The 21,449-nt window shown below is 44.7% G+C and overlaps 1 protein-coding gene across 1 annotated transcript in view; it reads right to left on the bottom strand.

The window, feature by feature from the left end:
- Positions 1 to 21,449, bottom strand: part of LOC109871112 (cytoplasmic protein NCK2-like) — a 49,627-nt gene that overhangs the window by 10,471 nt on the left and 17,707 nt on the right. Inside the window, exon 2 of the mRNA XM_020461944.2 lies at positions 1,205 to 1,449. Coding sequence (XP_020317533.1) covers positions 1,205 to 1,433 — 229 coding nt within the window. The 5' untranslated portion in view covers positions 1,434 to 1,449. The remainder of the gene's footprint in view (positions 1 to 1,204; positions 1,450 to 21,449) is intronic.

Here is a 21,449-nt window from a genome sequence, read left to right on the forward strand (position 1 = left end):
ATCTTTTTAAGTGGGAGAACACAATTGGTGGCTGACTAAATACTTTTTTGCCCCACTGTATGTATAAGAAAGTATAAAAAAAGTTACTGAAAAATAAGATCAGTGGAATAAGGAGACAGAGAGACGGAACATGCAAGAGTTTCTCTCCAGTCTCCACCAGCCATTTGATAACCCTAGCACACACACACACACACACACACACACACACACACACACACACACACACACACACACACACACACACACACACACACACACACACACTAATGTGAGGACCTACAGACACCAAGGTGTGGCAGCTCAGAGCGATGGCCAACTGAACACAGTCCTTGGGGTGCTGGTGGAGAGCTCCTCTAAAATAGCACAAAGGCTCACATCCACACACCCGACCCCAGTACCAGACCCTGTCAGACAGAGACTGAGTCAGGGCGGGATGAGACACACAACCCCAGTACCAGACCCTGTCAGACGGAGACTGAGTCAGGGCGGGATGAGACACACAACCCCAGTATCAGACCCTGTCAGACAGAGACTGAGTGAGGACGGGATGACACACACAACCCCAGTACCAGACCCTGTCAGACAGAGACTGAGTCAGGGCGGGATGAGACACACAACCCCAGTACCAGACCCTGTCAGACAGAGACTGATTCAGGGCGGGATGAGACACACAACCCCAGTACCAGACCCTGTCAGACAGAGACTGAGTCAGGGCGGGATGAGACACACAACCCCAGTACCAGACCCTGTCAGACTGAGTCAGGGCGGGATGAGACACACAACCCCAGTACCAGACCCTGTCAGACTGAGTCAGGGCGGGATGAGACACAACCCCAGTACCAGACCCTGTCAGACTGAGTCAGGGCGGGATGAGACACACACACAATTCAGGATAGATGCAAAGAATGAATTCATGTATTTCTAGCTGGAGTTTAGAGGAGGATGAAAAAATAGAGGCGGAGGGAGTCAAGAGACGCTCCACTCTTCTCTGCTGATAAACTACCAACAACATACTCTACGACCTCTCCATCTTCAGCCCTTCTTACACAGCCCCACCCTTCTCACCCAGCCCCACCCCTCTCACCCAGCCCCACCCTTCTTACCCAGCCCCACCCCTCTTACCCAGCCCCACCCCCACCCTTCTTACCCAGCCCCACCCTTCTTACCCAGCCCCACCCCTCTTACCCAGCCCCACCCCTCTTACCCAGTGTGTCTTTGAGGTTCTTGACCAGCGATGCCTTCTTCACCAGGCTGTTCTTGCGCTCCACGTAGTTAGAGGGGACGTAGCCTGTCTGGTTGGAGGCGTTCCTCACCCTCCACCACGTCTTGCTGTCGTCCAGCAGGGTGAGCCGCTCATTCTTCCGGATGTCAAGTTCCTGGTCCTGCTGGGCCGTGTAGTCCCACTTGGCTACAACTGTCACCTCCTCCATCATTTTTCATGGAGTCCCCCTGGCAGGGGGGTGGAAAGGAGAGGGAGAGATGGAAAGTTACACAACGACCCCAAATAAGACGAGAGACAGAAAGACAGAGGGTTGTCTAAATGTTAGCCAAAGCATTAGCCACCTATTATCACGGGAATGTGCGATGAACTGATCTTAATGCTAGAAATAAATTAACGATGAGACAATTATGGTAATGGGGAGATAAGTGTGTGAGAGATTGAAAAAAAAGCAGAAAAGCAAACGAATATATAGAAATCATACTAATGTAATCCTCTCTCCATTTCACACACGCCAGAATAACGACGTCAGTTAAGATAAATCACTACTACATTCACATTAGATCATCAGCTTTACCATCTAACTACAGACCACATCTATCCAATCACACCGCAGGCATGAGGGCACTGCTTAGTGTGTGTGTGTGTGTGTGTGTGTGTGTGTGTGTGTGTGTGTGTGTGTGTGTGTGAGTGACAGGGATTAAGCATGCTCTATTTCACAGTGCAGGAGAGGAGTCAGGTGAACACAGTTTTACAGCACCACCTTAGCTACTCTGTGTTAGCACGAGAATGTAAATGAAAGTGTGTGTGCATGTATGCGCGCATCCGTACATGTACGTACAGTGCATTCGTAAAGTATTCAGACCCGTTCGCTTTTTCCACATTTTTACGTTACAGCCTTATTCTAAAATGGAGGAAAATGTTTTTGTTTTTTTTTAGAAACGTTTGCGAATATATTACAAATAAAAACTGAAAAATCACATTTACGTAAGTATTCAGTGCTTTGTTCACGCACCTTTGGCAGTGAATACAGCCTAGAGTCTTCTTGGGTATGAAGCTACAAGCTTGGCACACCTGTATTTGGGGAGATTCTCCCATTCTTCTCTGCAGATCCACTCAAGCTCTGTCACGTTGCATTGGCAGCTTCCCTGCACAGCGGTTTTCAGGTCTCTCTAGAGATGTTAGATCAGGTTCAAGTCCGGGCTCTGGCTGGGCCACTCAAGGACATTCAGAGACTTGTCACAAAGCCACTCCTGCGTTGTCTTGGCTGTGTGCTTAGGGTCATTGCCCTGTTGGAAGGTGAACCTTTGCCCCAGTCTGAGGTCCTGAGAGATCTGGAGCAGGTTTTCATCAAGAATCTCTCTGTACTTTGCTCGTTCATTTTCCCTTCGATCCTGACTAGTCTCCCAGCACCTGCTGCTAATAAACATCCCTACAGCATGATGCTGCCACTACCATTCTTCTCCATACCTGACACTTGGAAATCAGGCCAAAGTGTTCAATCTTGGTTTCATCAGACCATAGAATCGTGTTTCTCATGGTTTAAGAGTCCTTTAGGTGCCTTTTGGCGAACTCCAAGCGGCTGTCATGTGCCTTTTAGTGAGGATTGGCTTCCGTCTGAACACTCTACCATAAAGGCCTGATTGGTAGAGTGCTGCAGAGATAGTTGTCCTTCTGGAAGGTTCTCCCATCTCCACAGAGGAACTCTTGAGCTCTGTCAGAGTGACCATCAGGTTCTTGGTCACCTCCCTGAACAAGGCTCTTCTCCCCCGATTGCTCAGTTTGGCCGAGCGGCCAGCTCTAGGAAGAGTCTTGGTGGTCTAAACTTCTTCCATTTAAGAGCGATGGAGGACAGTGTGTTCTTAGGGACCTTCAATGCTGCAGAAACTATTTGGTATCCTTCCCTAGATCAGTGCCTCGACACAATCCTGTCTCGGAGCTCTATGGACTCCAATCAAGTTGTAGAAACATCAAGGATTATCATCAGGATGCACCTGAGCTCAATTTCGAAGTCTCATAACAACATGTCTGAATATTTATGTAAATTAGGTATGTTTTTTACTTTAAATAAAATGTGGAAAAGGTCAAGGGGTCTGAATACTTTCTGAATGCACTGCATGTGTGCCTGTATGTGTGAGCGGCTGTATGTGTGAGCGGCTGTGTGCATGCGATGAGCACTATATTATTTGTATAGTAATAAAAAGCACCAACAATAACTTAAATCATTGTGAATCCAGCACAATCCCAGGCTGGATGTGCTCAGTCTAACAGTTCTGTCCCGTCAAGCCCTCTGACAGCCTAATGATATTCTCTTTTTCCCACAGTGCCAGTTGAACGAAAAGCATCCTCACAATTCAGTGTCTATGTGAGAACATACACTAACGTTCCAAAGTTATGGTCACTTCGAAGGAAAAGCACATTTTAGTCCAGTAAAATAACATAAAATTGATCAGAAATGCAATGTAGACATTGTTAATGTTGTAAATGACTATTGTAGCTGGAAACAGCTGATTTTCTAGAATATCTAGGCGTACAGAGGCCCATTATCAGCAACCATCACTACTGTGTTCCAATGGCACGTTGTGTTAGATAATCCAAGTTTATCATTATAAAACCCTTTTGCAATTATGTTAGCACAGCTTAAAACTGTTATTCTGAATAAAGAAGCAACACAACTGGAAGCAACCTTCTTTAGACACTGGACAGAGGAACTCTGCCTAGAAGGCCAGCGTCCCGGAGTCCCCTCTTCACTGTTGACATTGAGACTTGTGTTTTGAGGGGTACTAATTTAATGAAGCTGCCTGTTGAAGACTTGTGAGGTTTCTGTTTCTCAAACTAGACAGTCTAATGTACTTGTCCTCTTGATCAGTTGTGGACCGGGGCCTCCCACTCCCCTTTCTATTCTGGTTAGAGCCAGTTTGCGCTGTTCTGTGAAGGGAGTAGTACACAGCGTTGTACAAGATCATCAGTTTCTTAGCAATTTCTCGCATGGAATAGCCTTCATTTCTCAGAACAAGAATAGACTGCAGAGTTTCAGAAGAAAGGTATTCGTTTCTAGCCATTTTGAGCCTGTAATCGAACCCACAAATGCGGATGCTCCAGATACTCAACTAGTCTAAAGAAGGACAGTTTTACTGCTTCTTTAAATAGGACAACAGTTTTCAGCTGTGCTAACATAATTGAAAAAGGGTTTTCTAATGATCAATTAGCTTTTTAAAATTATAAACTTGGATTAGCTAACACAACGTGCCATTGGAACACAGAAGTGATGCTTGCTGATAATGGGCCTCTGTACGCCTATGTAGATATTCCTTCTTTTTTTTATCTGACATTACCAGCTACAATAGTAATTTACAACATTGTCCACACTGTATTTCTGATCAATTTGATGTTATTTAAATGGACAAAAAAAATTATTTTCTTTTCTTTTCTTTTTAAAGGACATTTCTAAGTGACCCCAAACTTGACCTCCAATTGCTCTTAAATACAAGTAAAACTAAATGCATGCTCTTCAACCGATCGCTACCTGCACCTACCCGCCTGTCCAACATCACTACTCTGGACGGCTCTGACTTAGAATACGTGGACAACTACAAATACTTAGGTGTCTGGTTAGACTGTAAACTCTCCTTCCAGACCCATATCAAACATCTCCAATCCAAAGTTAAATCTAGAATTGGCTTCCTATTTCGCAACAAAGCATCCTTCACTCATGCTGCCAAACATACCCTTGTAAAACTGACCATCCTACCAATCCTCGACTTTGGCGATGTCATTTACAAAATAGCCTACAATACCCTACTCAACAAATTGGATGCAGTCTATCACAGTGCAATCCGTTTTGTCACCAAAGCCCCATATACTACCCACCATTGCGACCTGTACACTCTCGTTGGCTGGCCCTCGCTTCATACTCGTCGCCAAACCCACTGGCTCCATGTCATCTACAAGACCCTGCTAGGTAAAGTCCCCCCTTATCTCAGCTCGCTGGTCACCATAGCATCTCCCACCTGTAGCACACGCTCCAGCAGGTATATCTCTCTAGTCACCCCCAAAACCAATTCTTTCTTTGGCCGCCTCTCCTTCCAGTTCTCTGCTGCCAATGACTGGAACGAACTACAAAAATCTCTGAAACTGGAAACACTTATCTCCCTCACTAGCTTTAAGCACCAACTGTCAGAGCAGCTCACAGATTACTGCACCTGTACATAGCCCACCTATAATTTAGGCCAAACAACTACCTCTTTCCCTACTGTATTTTATTTATTTATTTATTTTGCTCCTTTGCACCCCATTATTTTTAATGCACATTCTTCCATTGCAAATCCACCATTCCAGTGTTTTACTTGCTATATTGTATTTACTTTGCCACCATGGCCTTTTTTTGCCTTTACCTCCCTTATCTCACCTCATTTGCTCACATCGTATTTAGACTTGTTTATACTGTATTATTGACTGTATGTTTGTTTTACTCCATGTGTAACTCTGTGTCGTTGTATGTGTCGAACTGCTATGCTTTATCTTGGCCAGGTCTCAATTGTAAATGAGAACTTTTTCTCAACTAGCCTACCTGGTTAAATAAAGGTGTTCTCAACTAGCCTACCTGGTTAAATAAAGGTGTTTTCAACTAGCCTACCTGGTTAAATAAAGGTGTTCTCAACTAGCCTACCTGGTTAAATAAAGGTGTTCTCAACTAGCCTACCTGGTTAAATAAAGGTGTTCTCAACTAGCCTACCTGGTTAAATAAAGGTGTTCTCAACTAGCCTACCTGGTTAAATAAAGGTGTTCTCAACTAGCCTACCTGGTTAAATAAAGGTGTTCTCAACTAGCCTACCTGGTTAAATAAAGGTGTTCTCAACTAGCCTACCTGGTTAAATAAAGGTGTTCTCAACTAGCCTACCTGGTTAAATAAAGGTGTTCTCAACTAGCCTACCTGGTTAAATAAAGGTGTTCTCAACTAGCCTACCTGGTTAAATAAAGGTGTTCTCAACTGGCCTACCTGGTTAAATAAAGGTGTTCTCAACTAGCCTACCTGGTTAAATAAAGGTGTTCTCAACTAGCCTACCTGGTTAAATAAAGGTGTTCTCAACTAGCCTACCTGGTTAAATAAAGGTGTTCTCAACTAGCCTACCTGGTTAAATAAAGGTGTTCTCAACTAGCCTACCTGGTTAAATAAAGGTGTTCTCAACTAGCCTACCTGGTTAAATAAAGGTGAAATAAAAAATAAAAATAAAATCAAACTTTTGAACGGTAGAGTTCAACCACTGCAGATGGGAAACTGAACATTCAAATAGATTAAGGAAGCGTTGCCTAGTTGACATGAAACAGCGATGATCACTAAGAGGAAAAAATAATGAATGTTCTCCAATAGTCAACATTGTCCAACTGCTAAAGGAGAACACTAAAAACGTGTAAAAGTTAACTTGGGATGGGCATTTTAAATGATTTCACTATAAGAACATCATGAATCATTTTATGATATCCAGATCGTATAAATATTAGGGATGCACGATATAATCGGTGAACATATCGGAAATCGGCCGATATTAGCTAAAAATGCCAACATCGGCCCGATATTGGTTTTGCACATTGGCGTTAAACTAGATGTCAAAGCTGACGCCCATACCTATATATCGTAAGTACATGACGTAATGACGCCATGTAAAATGTTGCGCTACATGTGCAACACAGCATTCCTATACTAGCCCACAATGTCTGCTGTGAGGATCGAGCAGTCAACAAAAAAGAGTAAGTAAGAACATTTCAGCAAGACAACTCAAAGTTGAAATCCATTAATGGCAAGATAATGGAATTCATTGCCCTTGACAATCAACCGTTCTCAGTCGTGGGTGAAGTTGGCATTCGCCGACTGGTCAAGCACTGATACACACTACCAAGTGAGCTATTTTTCAGATGTTGCCCTCCCGGAGTTACACAGTAATAGCGTCACTGCTGAGATTTGCAGCAGCAATGTCAACCCCATGAGCATGCTGAGTCTGACAGCACAGTGGGTCCATGGGGATTTTGTACTGAGGAAAGCCGCATTGCTCAATAATGTGCTGGTTCTCATACCGCTGCTGCCATTTCAATGGCATTTGAAAACATGTTTGAAACTTGGACACATGAACACACTAGCTAGCTCCATTCAAACAACAGACTGGAGAAATAAGCTCATCAACTGTGCCTGCAGCAGACGTGATACCCTCTGTCATGGCATTGAAACGCCTGCTCAACAAAAATGCAGACACAGGCTGTGAACAAGCGATTTGGTGGTATTCTCTCTTTACTGTGTTGCCACCATGCTCCATGCTATGTACAAGGACTGCTACTTCGATGCAGACAAGTGCATACGGCCCAGTACATCACTGGGGCCAAGCTTCCTAAAATCCAAGCCATAGACCGTTTTCTCTGCTACCACACGGCAGGCGGTACCGGAGCGCCAAGTCTAGGACCAAAAGGCTCCTGAACAGCCTCTACACCCCCAAAACATAAGACTGCTGAACAAGACTATTACATTGACCCCCCCCCCCCATTTGTTTTGTACACTGCTGCTACTCGCTGTTTATTATCTATACATAGTCACTTCACCCCTACCTACATGTACACTGCTGCTACTCGCTGTTTATTATCTATGCATAGTCACTTCACCCCTACCTATATGTACACTGCTGCTACTCTCTGTTTATTATCTATGCATAGTCACTTCACCCCTACCTACATGTACACTGCTGCTACTCTCTGTTTATTATCTATGCATAGTCACTTCACCCCTACCTACATGTACACTGCTGCTACTCACTGTTTATTATCTATGCATAGTCACTTCACCCCTACCTACATGTACACTGCTGCTACTCTCTGTTTATTATCTATGCATAGTCACTTCACCCCTACCTACATGTACACTGCTGCTACTCACTGTTTATTATCTATGCATATTCACTTCACCCCTACCTACATGTACACTGCTGCTACTCACTGTTTATTATCTATGCATATTCACTTCACCCCTACCATTGACTCGGTACCACTACTCGCTGTATATAGCCTCGTTATTGTGTTACTATTTATTATTTTTTACTCTACTTTCTTTAGTAAATATTTTCTTAACCAACAGTGCAGTTCAAGAAAAGTTAAGGGCTTATAACATTTCACGGTAAAGTCTACACATGTTGTATTCTGCGCATGTGACGTGTAAAGTTTGATTTGAAACCGGGTTTATGTGAAATGTTACATACATAGCTGGACAAGATGGAAACGCACCGAGGAAGAGAAGCCAGGAACAGACAGCTGAAACTTCACTGCTTGACATGCATGATGAAATCCTGGTTGAGAATGAAACAACTGAACAAATGAACAACGAAACAGTGAAACAGCAAAGCAAGTAAGGGATAAAAAAATAGGTTTTACTGGTAATAGGGACATGGGTAAATGCCAACAAAATAACTTTTTGGTCAGCGTGTGTGTAACCTTTATTTAACTAGGGAAGTCAGTTAAGAACAAATACTTATTTACAATGACGGCCTACCCAGGGCAAACCCAGACGATGCTGGGCCAATTGTGTGCCGCTCTATGGGACTCACAATCACGGCCGGATGTGATACTGCCTGGATTCGAACCAGGGACTGTAGTGACGCCTCTTGCACTGAGATGCAGTGCCTTAGACCGCTGCGTCCATGTGTGTAACTATTTAACTGTACTAGAACGCTTAAAAGGCTGCTCAAATGTTAAATATTGGTTATCGGTATCCTTTTTTGGGGGGAAGGCAAGGAAAATATTGGGAATCAGCCGAAAATGTAATATCGGTGCATCACTAATAATATATATATTCCTTTGCACTTCAATTGGGACTTACTTGCATGACTCAGGAGAGGCACTCTGCTTGTTGTTTCAGTACAGATGGGTGGGGGAGGGGCACAATAGAAGCAGGTGTGTCTCACAAGGAGGGAGAGAGAGAGAGAGAGAGAAAGTAGCCAAACCAACTCGCTCATGTTATCTAGACAAACTTGTTGCTGCAATAGATTAACATCTCATCTGGTAGTGTCTATCTTGACTGCATCAAATCCATGCATAGAATCCAGGCTAGCTACACTATCTAGCTTAATTAGTTAGCCAGCTAGCGAGACTAATGGAGTCTATTTTGTCTGCTCTCACCGCATTCTTGTCTACAACAACTTCATTCATATTAAACAGCCTATCTGTTGGTTGATCCTTGTAGCCTACCCCTTCTCATTTAGCCAACGTATAATCGTAATTCCATTTGGCATTGATTGGAAAACTCCCACTTCACTTGCCACACATGGAGCCTCTGACAGTAGTGTTGCTTTGCTTGACTCACAATAACTAGATACGTACATGAATAGCCTACCGATACGTATTTTTTAATGGGGTGCGCTACATTCAAACAGTTTAATAATAATGACTAATATCATGGTTTAGCCATGTTTGTAGAAATGTCACATAGACCATTTTATTTTAGACAAACCTTTTTTAGTAAAGTAGGCCTATATTTCTTTTCCCAAAAAGTGTTGTTGATTTTTTAACATAAAGACAAAGCACCAGCAAATCAGCATGTTAATAGAGAAATACTGTCCCAATCAAAAGTTGACACCTACTCATTCCAGTCTTTATTTTGACTATTTTCTACATTGTAGAATAATAGTGAAGACATCAAAACTATGAAATAACACATATGGAATCATGTAGTAACCAAAAAAAGTGTTAACCTCTCTAGGGGGCAGCATTCGGAATTTTGGATGAAAAGCATGCCCAAATTAAACCGCCTGCTACTCGGGCCCAGAAGATATGATATGCATATAATGGGTAGATTCAGATAGAAAACCCTCTACAGTTTCTAAAACTGTTAAAATCGTGTCTGTGAATATAACAGGACTGATTTGGCAGGCGAAAACCTGAGAAAAATCCATTCAGGAAGTATTTTTGTTGTTGTTGGTTTTGTAGTTCTATTCAATGCCATTACAGTATCCATTGACGTATGTCTCAATTTGCAGTTCCTATGCCTTCCACTAGATGTCAACAGTCTTTAGAAATTGTTTCAGTCTTTTTGGATATAAAGAGACTATCGAACAAAATGAACATTTATTGAGTAAATTAATGTCTTCTGAGTGCCACCATATGAAGATCATCAAAGGTAAGGGATTAATTTTATCTCTATTTCTGAGTGTTGTAACGCTTCTGCTTGGCTGGTTACTGTGTCTAATAATTTGTCAACTGGGCTATGTTCTGGGCTAGGTATGTTTTCGCCGAAAAGCATTTTATAAATCCGACACCGTGGTTGGATTAACAAGAGGTTTATCTTTAAACCTATGTAAAATATGTTTTGTTTTCTGAATTTGTATAATGAGCATTTCTGTATTTGAATTTGGCGCAATCTCACTGGATGTTGGCCAGATGGGACGCTAGCGTCCCACATACCCTAGAGAGGTTAAACAAATCAAAATATATTTTATATTTGAGATTCTTTAAAGTAGCCACCTTTTGCCTCGATGACAGCTTTGTACACTTTGCATTGTTGGGGGTCAAAATCCTTGTTCTTGTGTTTTTTGAGGTGGAACAACCCAGTGGGAAAAACAGAATGCTGCTACAGTGTGGGTGTGTGTCAAAAAACTGGAGTTGAGACAGACAGACAGACAGACAGGACAGACAGACAGGACAGAGACACACACACACACACACACACACAGCAATAAATGACAAAACATCCAGTCCCACAAAAGAGAGACACTAGGGATCACATATTTCCTTTCTCATATCGTCTTCTACACTTTATTCTTTAATGAGGGCAATTCACAGATGAAGCTCCGCCACAAAGGACCGTATAACTCACGAGAAGAGTAGCCACACAATTACACCACATAAAAGATTCCATTACCGCTGGAAAGATAAATATCTTCAGATATAGACCACTGTATTTCATAAATGCAAATGGATTACTCCGAGACTCGGGTGTTTAACACAGGATATTAAACTCCACTTCAATAAGGCCAGATCCACAGAGAGGCTGAAGAAATTCTACACAACTATTCCCTATGAATGCTATCCAGGACAGGCTCATCTCTTAATGCAGTGTCTACGGGTGTTTTAGCTAAATGTGTGGGTCATTTGGGGCGTCAGGTAGCCTAGTGGTTAGAGCGTTGGACTTCAAATCCCCAAATCTGTCGTTTTGCCCCTGAACAAAGCAGTTCCTAGGCTATCATTGAAGATAAGAATTTGTTCTTAACTGACTCGCCTAGTTAAATAAAGGTCAAATATAAATATAATTTATAGTATATCAGACCTCCTACTGTCACACTAGACTCTTGTCACAGCCTCTGGAGTAGAGGTCGACCGATTATGATTTTTCAACGCCGATACCGATTATTGGAGGACCAAAAAGGCCGATACCGATTAATCTGCCAATTTTTTGTTTGTTATTTATTTGTAATAATGACAATTACAACAATACTGAATGGTCACTTATTTTAACTTAATATAATACATCAATAAAATCAATTTAGCCTCAAGTAAATAATGAAACATGCATACCAGTTCAATTTGTTTTAAATAATGCAAAAACAAAATGTTGGAGAAGAAAGTAAAAGTGCAATATGTGCTATGTAAGAAAGCTAACGTTTCAGTTCCTTGCTCAGAACATGAGAAAATATGAAAGCTGGTGGTTCCTTTTAACATGAGTCTTCAATATTCCCAGGTAAGAAGTTTTAGGTTGTAGTTATTATAGGAATTATAGGACTATTTCCCTCTATAGCGTTTGTATTTCTTTAACCTTTGACTATTGGATGTTCTTATAGGCACTTTAGTATTACCAGTGTAACAGTATAGCTTCCGTCCCCCTCCTCGCTCCTCCCTGGGCTCGATCCAGCAACACAACGACAACAGCCACCATCGAAGCAGCGTTACCCATGCAGAGCAAGGGGAACAACTACTAGTGAGGTTTGAAACGCTATTAGCGCGCGCTAACTAGCTACGAGCTCGCACTAACTAGATAGCCATTTTACTTCGGTTACACCAGCCTCATCTCGGGAGTTGATAGGCTTGAAGTCAGAAACAGCGCAATGCTTGACGCACAACGAAGAGCTGCTGGCAAAACGCCCGAAAGTGCTGTTTGAATTAATGTTTACGCGCCTGCTTCTGCCTACCACCGCTCAGTCAGATACTTAGATACTTGTATGCTCAGTCAGATTATATGCAACGCAGGACATGTTAGATCATATCTAGTAATATCATCAACCATGTGCAGTTAACTTGTGATTATGATTGATTGTTTTTTATAATTTATTTTATTTTTCATTTTTTATTTCACCTTTATTTAACCAGGTAGGCTAGTTGAGAACAAGTTCTCATTTGCAACTGCGACCTGGCCAAGATAAAGCATAGCAGTGTGAGCATACAACAAAGAGTTACACATGGAGTAAACAATTAACAAGTCAATAACACAGTAGAAAACGAAGGGGGGGTCTATATACAATGTGTGCAAAAGGCATGAGGAGGTAGGCAAATAATTACAATTTTGCAGATTAACACTGGAGTGATAAAAGATCAGATGGTCATGTACAGGTAGAGATATTGGTGTGCAGAAGAGCAGAAAAATAAATAAATAAAAACAGTATGGGGATGAGGTAGGTGAAAAGGGTGGGCTATTTACCAATAGACTATGTACAGCTGCAGCGATCGGTTAGCTGCTCAGATAGCTGATGTTTGAAGTTGGTGAGGGAGATAAAAGTCTCCAACTTCAGCGATTTTTGCAATTCGTTCCAGTCACAGGCAGCAGAGTACTGGAACGAAAGGCGGCCAAATGAGGTGTTGGCTTTAGGGATGATCAGTGAGATACACCTGCTGGAGCGCGTGCTACGGATGGGTGTTGCCATCGTGACTAGTTAGCTGAGATAAGGCGGAGCTTTACCTAGCATAGACTTGTAGATGACCTGGAGCCAGTGGGTCTGGCGACGAATATGTAGCGAGGGCCAGCCGACTAGAGCATACAAGTCGCAGTGGTGGGTAGTATAAGGTGCTTTAGTGACAAAACGGATGGCACTGTGATAGACGATCGGTAGGATAGTCAGTTTTACTAGGGTAAGCTTGGCGGCTTGAGTGAAGGAGGCTTTGTTGCGGAATAGAAAGCCGACTCTTGATTTGATTTTCGATTGGAGATGTTTGATATGAGTCTGGAAGGAGAGTTTGCAGTCTAGCCAGACACCTAGGTACTTATAGACGTCCACATATTCTAGGTCGGAACCATCCAGGGTGGTGATGCTAGTCGGGCATGCAGGTGCAGGCAGCGACCGGTTGAAAAGCATGCATTTGGTTTTACTAGCGTTTAAGAGCAGTTGGAGGCCACGGAAGGAGTGTTGTATGGCATTGAAGCTTGTTTGGAGGTTAGATAGCACAGTGTCCAAAGACGGGCCGAAAGTATATAGAATGGTGTCGTCTGCGTAGAGGTGGATCAGGGAATCGCCCGCAGCAAGAGCAACATCATTGATATACACAGAGAAAAGAGTCGGCCCGAGAATTGAACCCTGTGGCACCCCCATAGAGACTGCCAGAGGACCGGACAGCATGCCCTCCGATTTGACACACTGAACTCTGTCTGCAAAGTAATTGGTGAACCAGGCAAGGCAGTCATCCGAAAAACCGAGGCTACTGAGTCTGCCGATAAGAATATGGTGATTGACAGAGTCGAAAGCCTTGGCAAGGTCGATGAAGACGGCTGCACAGTACTGTCTTTTATCGATGGCGGTTATGATGTCGTTTAGTACCTTGAGTGTGGCTGAGGTGCACCCATGACCGGCTCGGAAACCAGATTGCACAGCGGAGAAGGTACGGTGGGATTCGAGATGGTCAGTGACCTGTTTGTTGACTTGGCTTTCGAAGACCTTAGATAGGCAGGGCAGGATGGATATAGGTCTGTAACAGTTTGGGTCCAGGGTGTCTCCCCCTTTGAAGAGGGGGATGACTGCGGCAGCTTTCCAATCCTTGGGGATCTCAGACGAGATGAAAGAGAGGTTGAACAGGCTGGTAATAGGGGTTGCGACAATGGTGGCTAGCTAGCAACTTACCTTGGCTTACTGCATTCGCGTAACAGGCAGTCTCCTTGTGGAGTGCAACGAGAGAGAGGCAGGTCGTTATTGCGTTGGACTAGTTAACTGTAAAGTTGCAAAATTGGATCCCCCGAGCTGACAAGGTGAAAATCTGTCGTTCTGCCCCTGAACAAGGCAGTTAACCCACCGTTCCTAGGCTGTCATTGAAAATAAGAATGTGTTCTTAACTGAATTGCTTAGTTAAATAAAGGTGTAAAAAATTGTAAAAAATGTGTTATGAAAACTTGAAATCGGCCCTAATTAAATCGGGCCATTCCGATTAATCGGTCGACCTCTACTCTGGAGTGCCATGAGTCTGACAAGAGAGTACAAGCATTTGTGTAGCATTGAAATACAATGAACGTGACCCTGCTTGCACACCCCAAAGCTGCACAACAGGATTCCCTCACAGGCCTGGGAAGGAAGGGAGGAGGTAGAGGAAGGGAGGAGGAGGGACTTTGGGAGGAGAGGAGCAGGTCAAATCTTGCCTGTGATCCTTGCCCTGGGAGGAATGCAGAAGGATGAGTTAGTGAGGTATAACCAATGTGGCTTACAGAACAGCTGTATGTCACAGTTACACACCAATTTTGTCCCCAGGCGATAATGGGGCAGAAGTGTCTGGTATCGAGATTACACACACATCCAATTGCAAATCAACCGCACACACTCGTGTAGATTTGCAAGGATCCGACAGGCAAAAAGAGTATTACAATAAACCACCTGTATCCCTCCCTTCTCTCTCCTCTCGTTCTCCCTCTCCTCTCTCATTTATCGCCCCATTTATCAGCATTCTAATACTGACTCATTCTCCCTCAGAGTGATGGCCCTGCCTCCCTCCGTATCCACGATGATTATTCAGTCTCCCCAATGACCGTGCTCATTAGGGAGAGTGATGGGGATGCCACTCAGAATCACATCAATCCTCCTCGCTGGACGCTCACACACACGCCAACAGGCGGCAAACACACCATCAGTCACACACGATCAGCTTACCTCAGTTCTGTGTGAGATGTGTTACAGCTCACACTTCTGGTCTCCAGGCAGTGCTGTAGTATATAACTCTCTTAATTCAATTACTGAGTCTCTTTCCCTACAGCTATCTAGCTTTAGCTGCATTGCCATGTGTGCCTGCCTGCTATTGTCGAATTTCGTCTGTAAAGGATAAATCTGGGAGAAACCAAGGAAGGGAGACATTGAGGTAAACAAATGTAAAATAAAAAAAGGAGGTAGCGGGAGAATAAAGGGGAGAAAGAGAGGGAGTCTCTGCTCGCCCCATCCCTCTATTGAGAGAGTTAAAAGGAGAGAAGCGCGACAGAATGCTGAGTTGAATTCCTCCTGGACTTCACAGCTCCTCATTGAGGGGGAGAGAAAAAAGCTCCCAGGCCTTTTCAGCACAACACAAAGAGAAAGGGATAGTAAAAGAGGATTAAAGAAAATAAAAGTTTTTTTTTAAGTGAAAAAGACTGGCACAGTTCTCTGTTTGGCATTCAGGTCAAAAACACAGTAAGAGAAAAAAACCAATGGAACAAACTGTTCTCCTCCTTCCCTTCTTTTCCCAGTACTCTCATTTGTTTGATGCTGTTTTCTTTGAGTTGTTTCTCAGAGTAGGAAGCTGGTTAATATCCATTTGGACCATCCTGAATAAATACACTGCATCATACAGAAACAGCCCCTGGTACTCCCATAGACCAACCGGTTCACTGTGATCTGAAAAGGCCTAATACAAGCACCCACAGCAGACTGCTTTGGCTGGTTGTGAATGGCTGCTGAAAACAGGTCAAAGCCCTCGTCATCGGGGCCAAATGATTTGGAACACTGTCAATGTTAATGATCTGTTTTATAGTGAGCCCAGTGCCACTGTCATGCCAGAGCATTCTTTCCACACCTACCCTGGTATGCAATGCAGTTGGCTAGGCCCATCTCTCTGACAGGGTTCAGGTTGAGCGGTGGAAAATTACAATCATGTTTGAAGTCATCAAAGAGGACAGAGGGAAAAATGTCAGACCGAATGTTCTGATGGTTCAGGGAGGTCCGAAAGGCAGACGACATCATGCCGTCCTTTCAACTGCCTCCTCAAAATAAACCCTCAGGAGATAAGCTACTGATAGAACGCTCTGACCACAGAACGAGAACCACTCCTGCAGTCACTTAGCCAGCCATTTCATGGTGATATCATAGGGACTGAAGAAGCTCCTGCAAGTCCTGATCAAAGCAACTCTGATTAAACCATATCACTGACAAAACCCTGTTTGGCAAAGTGGATTGGATGGAATGTAAGTGTTAGACTGAAATAGTCAGATTCCCTTCTCTTCCTCATCATTTCTACAAAAGTTACACCTCAAAGCTACACCGTTTCTAAATCAGGATATAGTCTACTTTCGGTGAATGCTTTCCCACTCAGTTAGTGCTTCAGAAAGCAGCGATGTGATTATTTTCTGACAGTATCACTCCCCACTCCATCTTTCTCCTCTGCACAGAGAAAATAGTAGCATGGGTTCTTCTGTCCACCCACATTTTTGTAAGCAGCCTTGGACAGCGTTTGGACAGTGTTTGGACAGCGCTTTCACACTTATGCCCATCTTCATTAAACAGCTGACTACAGAAATGAGGGATTGCTCCCTTTATGGCTGTCCTCCCCCTACTTCTTTCCTCCATTCACTCTCCTTTCTCACATCACTCGTTTTCTGTCATTTCTTTCCCTCCCCCTGAGTGGGAGAGACATTGTTTAGTGAGTTTCCATGGTTCCACTTGGTCCTATATCAGACTGGTCAGACTGCAACTGGTCCCCCCCCTGAAATCCTCCTTTCTCTCCTCTGCTACTCTTCTATTCTCACTCTCTGTTCATTCTTTCCATACTTATTCTTCTCCATTTAATGGCTCCTACATCTCCTCATTTTTCCTTCCTCTCATTACCTCCCACGCTACCATCTCTTACTCTTACACCCACACACACCCCCCTTTTCCACCTCTCCTGATCATCCATCATGAATATGTCTACCATAAAGATAATTTGACCTTTGAATTCCATTACTCTAAACATACATTTATAAACATTACCTCCCTGCATCCTTGTGTCCCACCATCTACATAGGACAGGACTTCCCAAACTAAGGGTTTTGCCCTAGCACTACACAGCTGATTCAAATGATCCACTAATCATCCAGCTTTGATCATTTGAATCAGCTGTGTAAAGTTAGGTCAAAAACCAAAACATGCACCCCTTGGGGTCCCAAGGACAGAGCTCGGGAAACGATGACGTAGGAGATCAAACAAAAATGACTTACGTTTGGGGTCCTGGGACAAAAATATTTGTAATAAAGCTATGCCTGTACACTCAGAAAGTATTCAGATCGGAGTTGGATTGAAATCGGAATTTTAAAATGTGGTCAACCAATAAAGGTATAGGTGCTGGAGAAAGTTGATTTATTTACTTACATTACTAGTCTCAACCCCTCCCTTTACTTTTCATGACTCACTACCTCAGGGTTCTATTGTATGACCGTTGTTTAGTTCCTGTTAATCTCCCCTTCTTTGTTCATTTCTTACCGCTTCAATGGAAGTGCACCCGACAACAGTGTTAATCATGTTCTCTCTATTTTTACTCCCGGAGAGGTGAGTCTGGCCGCTTACGCCATGTCCCTGGGCACAGCATCACAAAGCACACAATACAAAGCAAATGGCAATGGACTGAAAATAACAGCTTTGATGTACAGATCTGTTTGTTAAGTCCTGTCTGGAGGAGTAACGCTGTGGTTTGTGAGTTCGGGTAAATGCCTGTGTGTGTGTGTGCCACAGTGCCAATGTAATCAGCCATAGGGTCAACCAAAGGGGAAAATACAACAGAAATGCCTGTGGGCTAAAGCCACTGCACTGTATTGATCATCATCATTGATTATAGTACTACACGCTCTCTCTCCCCAGCACACTCCAACACAATCCCCATCACTTTACTAATGCAAACTCCTTTGTGTTGGTGTGAGTGACCGTACAGGAAGGGGTTCTGTGGCACAACCACCTGGAGCAAATATGACTCCTGTGGCATCTGAATTGTCCAGCTAGGTGCTCATAGAATTAGACACAATGTGACGCACTTTGAGACTCTCCATTATCACTGGTGTAATAGTCTAGTGATTTTACAGCCCGAACGTCGTTAGGAGTCTGGACGTGTACCGCAATCTCAAAAACATGAACAAAAACAACGAGGCAAAGATGGTGGTGTTTGTCGTCCAGCCCGCCAGTAGAGGAACAACAAATTAGGGTAGTCGGTCTGCAAAGAGAAAGGGAGCCCACCGACCCAGCTGACTAATGAGGCTTAGAGACAGATCATGTTTCTCGTCTGAAACACATAATAAGGCCAGCCCCTCCACTGACCTCCTGTGGGTTAGCGGTGTGATTTAACATGAGTTGATTACTTTCCCTTTCGGTGGAACAGCAAGGACAGGAGTGACAGAGTAGCTAGACGTTGGCCCAGCCTAAGAACTGATACAGGGACAGATACGTATCATATTTCTCTGATGACAACAAATAGTTGACTTGTCAAATCAAGTGTGCTTAATGTTCGAATAGAACAAAGACGTGGAATGTGGAGGTCCTCAAGGACTGGGTTGGGATATGTAACACTTATAATGTAACGGCAGTAATGTAGGCAACACTTATAATGTAACGGCAGTAATGTAGGCAACACTTATAATGTAACGGCAGTAATGTAGGCAACACGTATAATGTAACGGCAGTAATGTAGGCAACACTTATAATGTAACGGCAGTAATGTAGGCAACACTTATAATGTAACGGCAGTAATGTAGGAAACACTTATAATGTAACGGCAGTTGGGTTGGGAAGACCCCATCTACCACTGCTAAACACCAGATGCCCATGTCCCTAGTTTGTTTAAGGTACTATACCATCTCAGTATTACCCCTGGAATTTAGACTGATTAGATGCCTTGAGTTAAAGACTGAAACCAAACCAGAGAAGCAGAATGATTAAAGCACGGGAGGAAATCATGGCTTATGTAAAAACCCATCCCCTGAACATCAACAAGATTACTGGTTCTGTTGATCACACACAAACGCATGCTGCACAACCCTCTACCCCCCTCCACGCTGCACAACCCTCCACCCTCCACAACCCCTCCACAACCCTCCACGCTGCACAACCCCTCCACGCTACACAACCCCTATACAACCCTCCACGCTGCACAACCCTCCACCCTCCACAACCCTCGACGCTGCACAACCCCTCCACGCTACACAACCCCTATAACACACCCCTCCACGCTACACAACCCCTATACAACCCCTCCACGCTACACAACCCCTATACAACCCCTCCACAACTCTCCACGCTGCACAACCCCTCCACAACCCTCCACACTGCACAACCCCTATACAACCCCTCCACACTACACAACCCCTCCACACTACACAACCCCTCCACGTTGTACAACCCCTCCACGCTGCACAACCCCTATACAACCCCTCCAAGCTACACAACCCCTCCACACCCCTCCACGCTGCACAACCCCTCCACAATCCCCCCACGCTACACAACCCCTCCACGCTACACAACCGCTACACAACCCTCCACGCTGCACAACCCCTATACAACCCCTCCACGCTACACAACCCCTCCAAGCTCCACAACTCTATACAATCCCTCCACAACCATCCACGCTGCACAACCCCTATACAACCCCTCCACGCTACACAACCCCTATACAACCACTCCACTCTCCACAACCCCTCCAAGCTACACAACCCATATACAGCCCCTCCAAGCTACACAACCCCTCCACACCCCTCCACGCTGCACAACCCCTCCACGCTCCACAACCCCTATATAACCCCTACACGCTGCACAACCCCTATACAACCCCTACACGCTGCACAACCCCTATACAACCCCTACACGCTGCACAACCCCTACACGCTGCACAACCCCTATACAACCCCTACACGCTGCACAAACCCTATACAACCCCTCCACGCTCCACAACCCCTCCAGGCTGCACAACCCCTCCATGCTCCACAACCCTATACAACCCCTCCACACTCCTCCAGGCTGCACAACCCCTCCACGCTCCACAACCCCTCCAGGCTGCACAACCCCTCCACAACCCCTCCAGGCTGCACAACCCCTCCAGGCTGCACAACCCCTATATAACCCCTACACGCTGCACAACCCCTATACATCCCCTACACGCTGCACAACCCCTATACAACCCCTACACGCTTCACAACCCCTATACAACCCCTACACGCTTCACAACCCCTATACAACCCCTCCACGCTGCACAACCCCTATACAACCCCTCCACGCTGCACAACCCCTCCACAACCCTCCACGCTGCACAACCCCTCCACAACCCTCCACGCTGCACAACCCCTCCACAACCCTCCACTCTGCACAACCCCTCCACGCTGCACAACCCCTATACAACCCCTCCAAGCTGCACAACCCCTATACAACCCCTCCAAGCTGCACAACCCCTATACAACCCCTCCAAGCTACACAACCCATATACAACCCCTCCAAGCTACACAACCCATATACAACCCCTCCACGCTGCACAACCCCTCCACATCTCTCCACGCTGCACAACCCCTCCATGCTGCACAACCCCTCCAGGCTGCACAACCCATATACAACCCCTCCAAGCTACACAACCCATATACAACCCCTCCAAGCTACACAACCCCTCCACGCTGCACAACCCCTCCACGCTCTACAACCCCTCTACAACTCTCCACGCTGCACAACCCCTCCACGCTCCACAACCCCTCCACATCTCTCCACGCTGCACAACCCCTCCAGGCTGCACAACCCCTATACAACCCCTCCACGCTAGACAACCCCTCCACAACCCTCCGGTATGTAGGAAAGAGTAAGAAACAGTGGAGCAGAACACAGATCTGCTGGTGTAAGCAACACAGTTAGCTCAAAAGGTAAACTCAGCTGTCTGTAGCTTATACACACTCAGCACACAGAGGGAATGTGATGCCACTAGTGTCCAGTTACCTGCAGGTTAGTCTCCCACTACTGTTTACCCTGCCATTTAGTACAGGTCAGGCTGTGTCCTTCTCCTGTGATTGGCTGCTAAAACACCTGTCAAAACATGATGCATGTGTTCTCTG

The sequence above is a fragment of the Oncorhynchus kisutch genome, linkage group LG26 (assembly GCF_002021735.2).
Source record: "Oncorhynchus kisutch isolate 150728-3 linkage group LG26, Okis_V2, whole genome shotgun sequence".
Classification (NCBI taxonomy): Eukaryota; Metazoa; Chordata; class Actinopteri; order Salmoniformes; family Salmonidae; genus Oncorhynchus; species Oncorhynchus kisutch.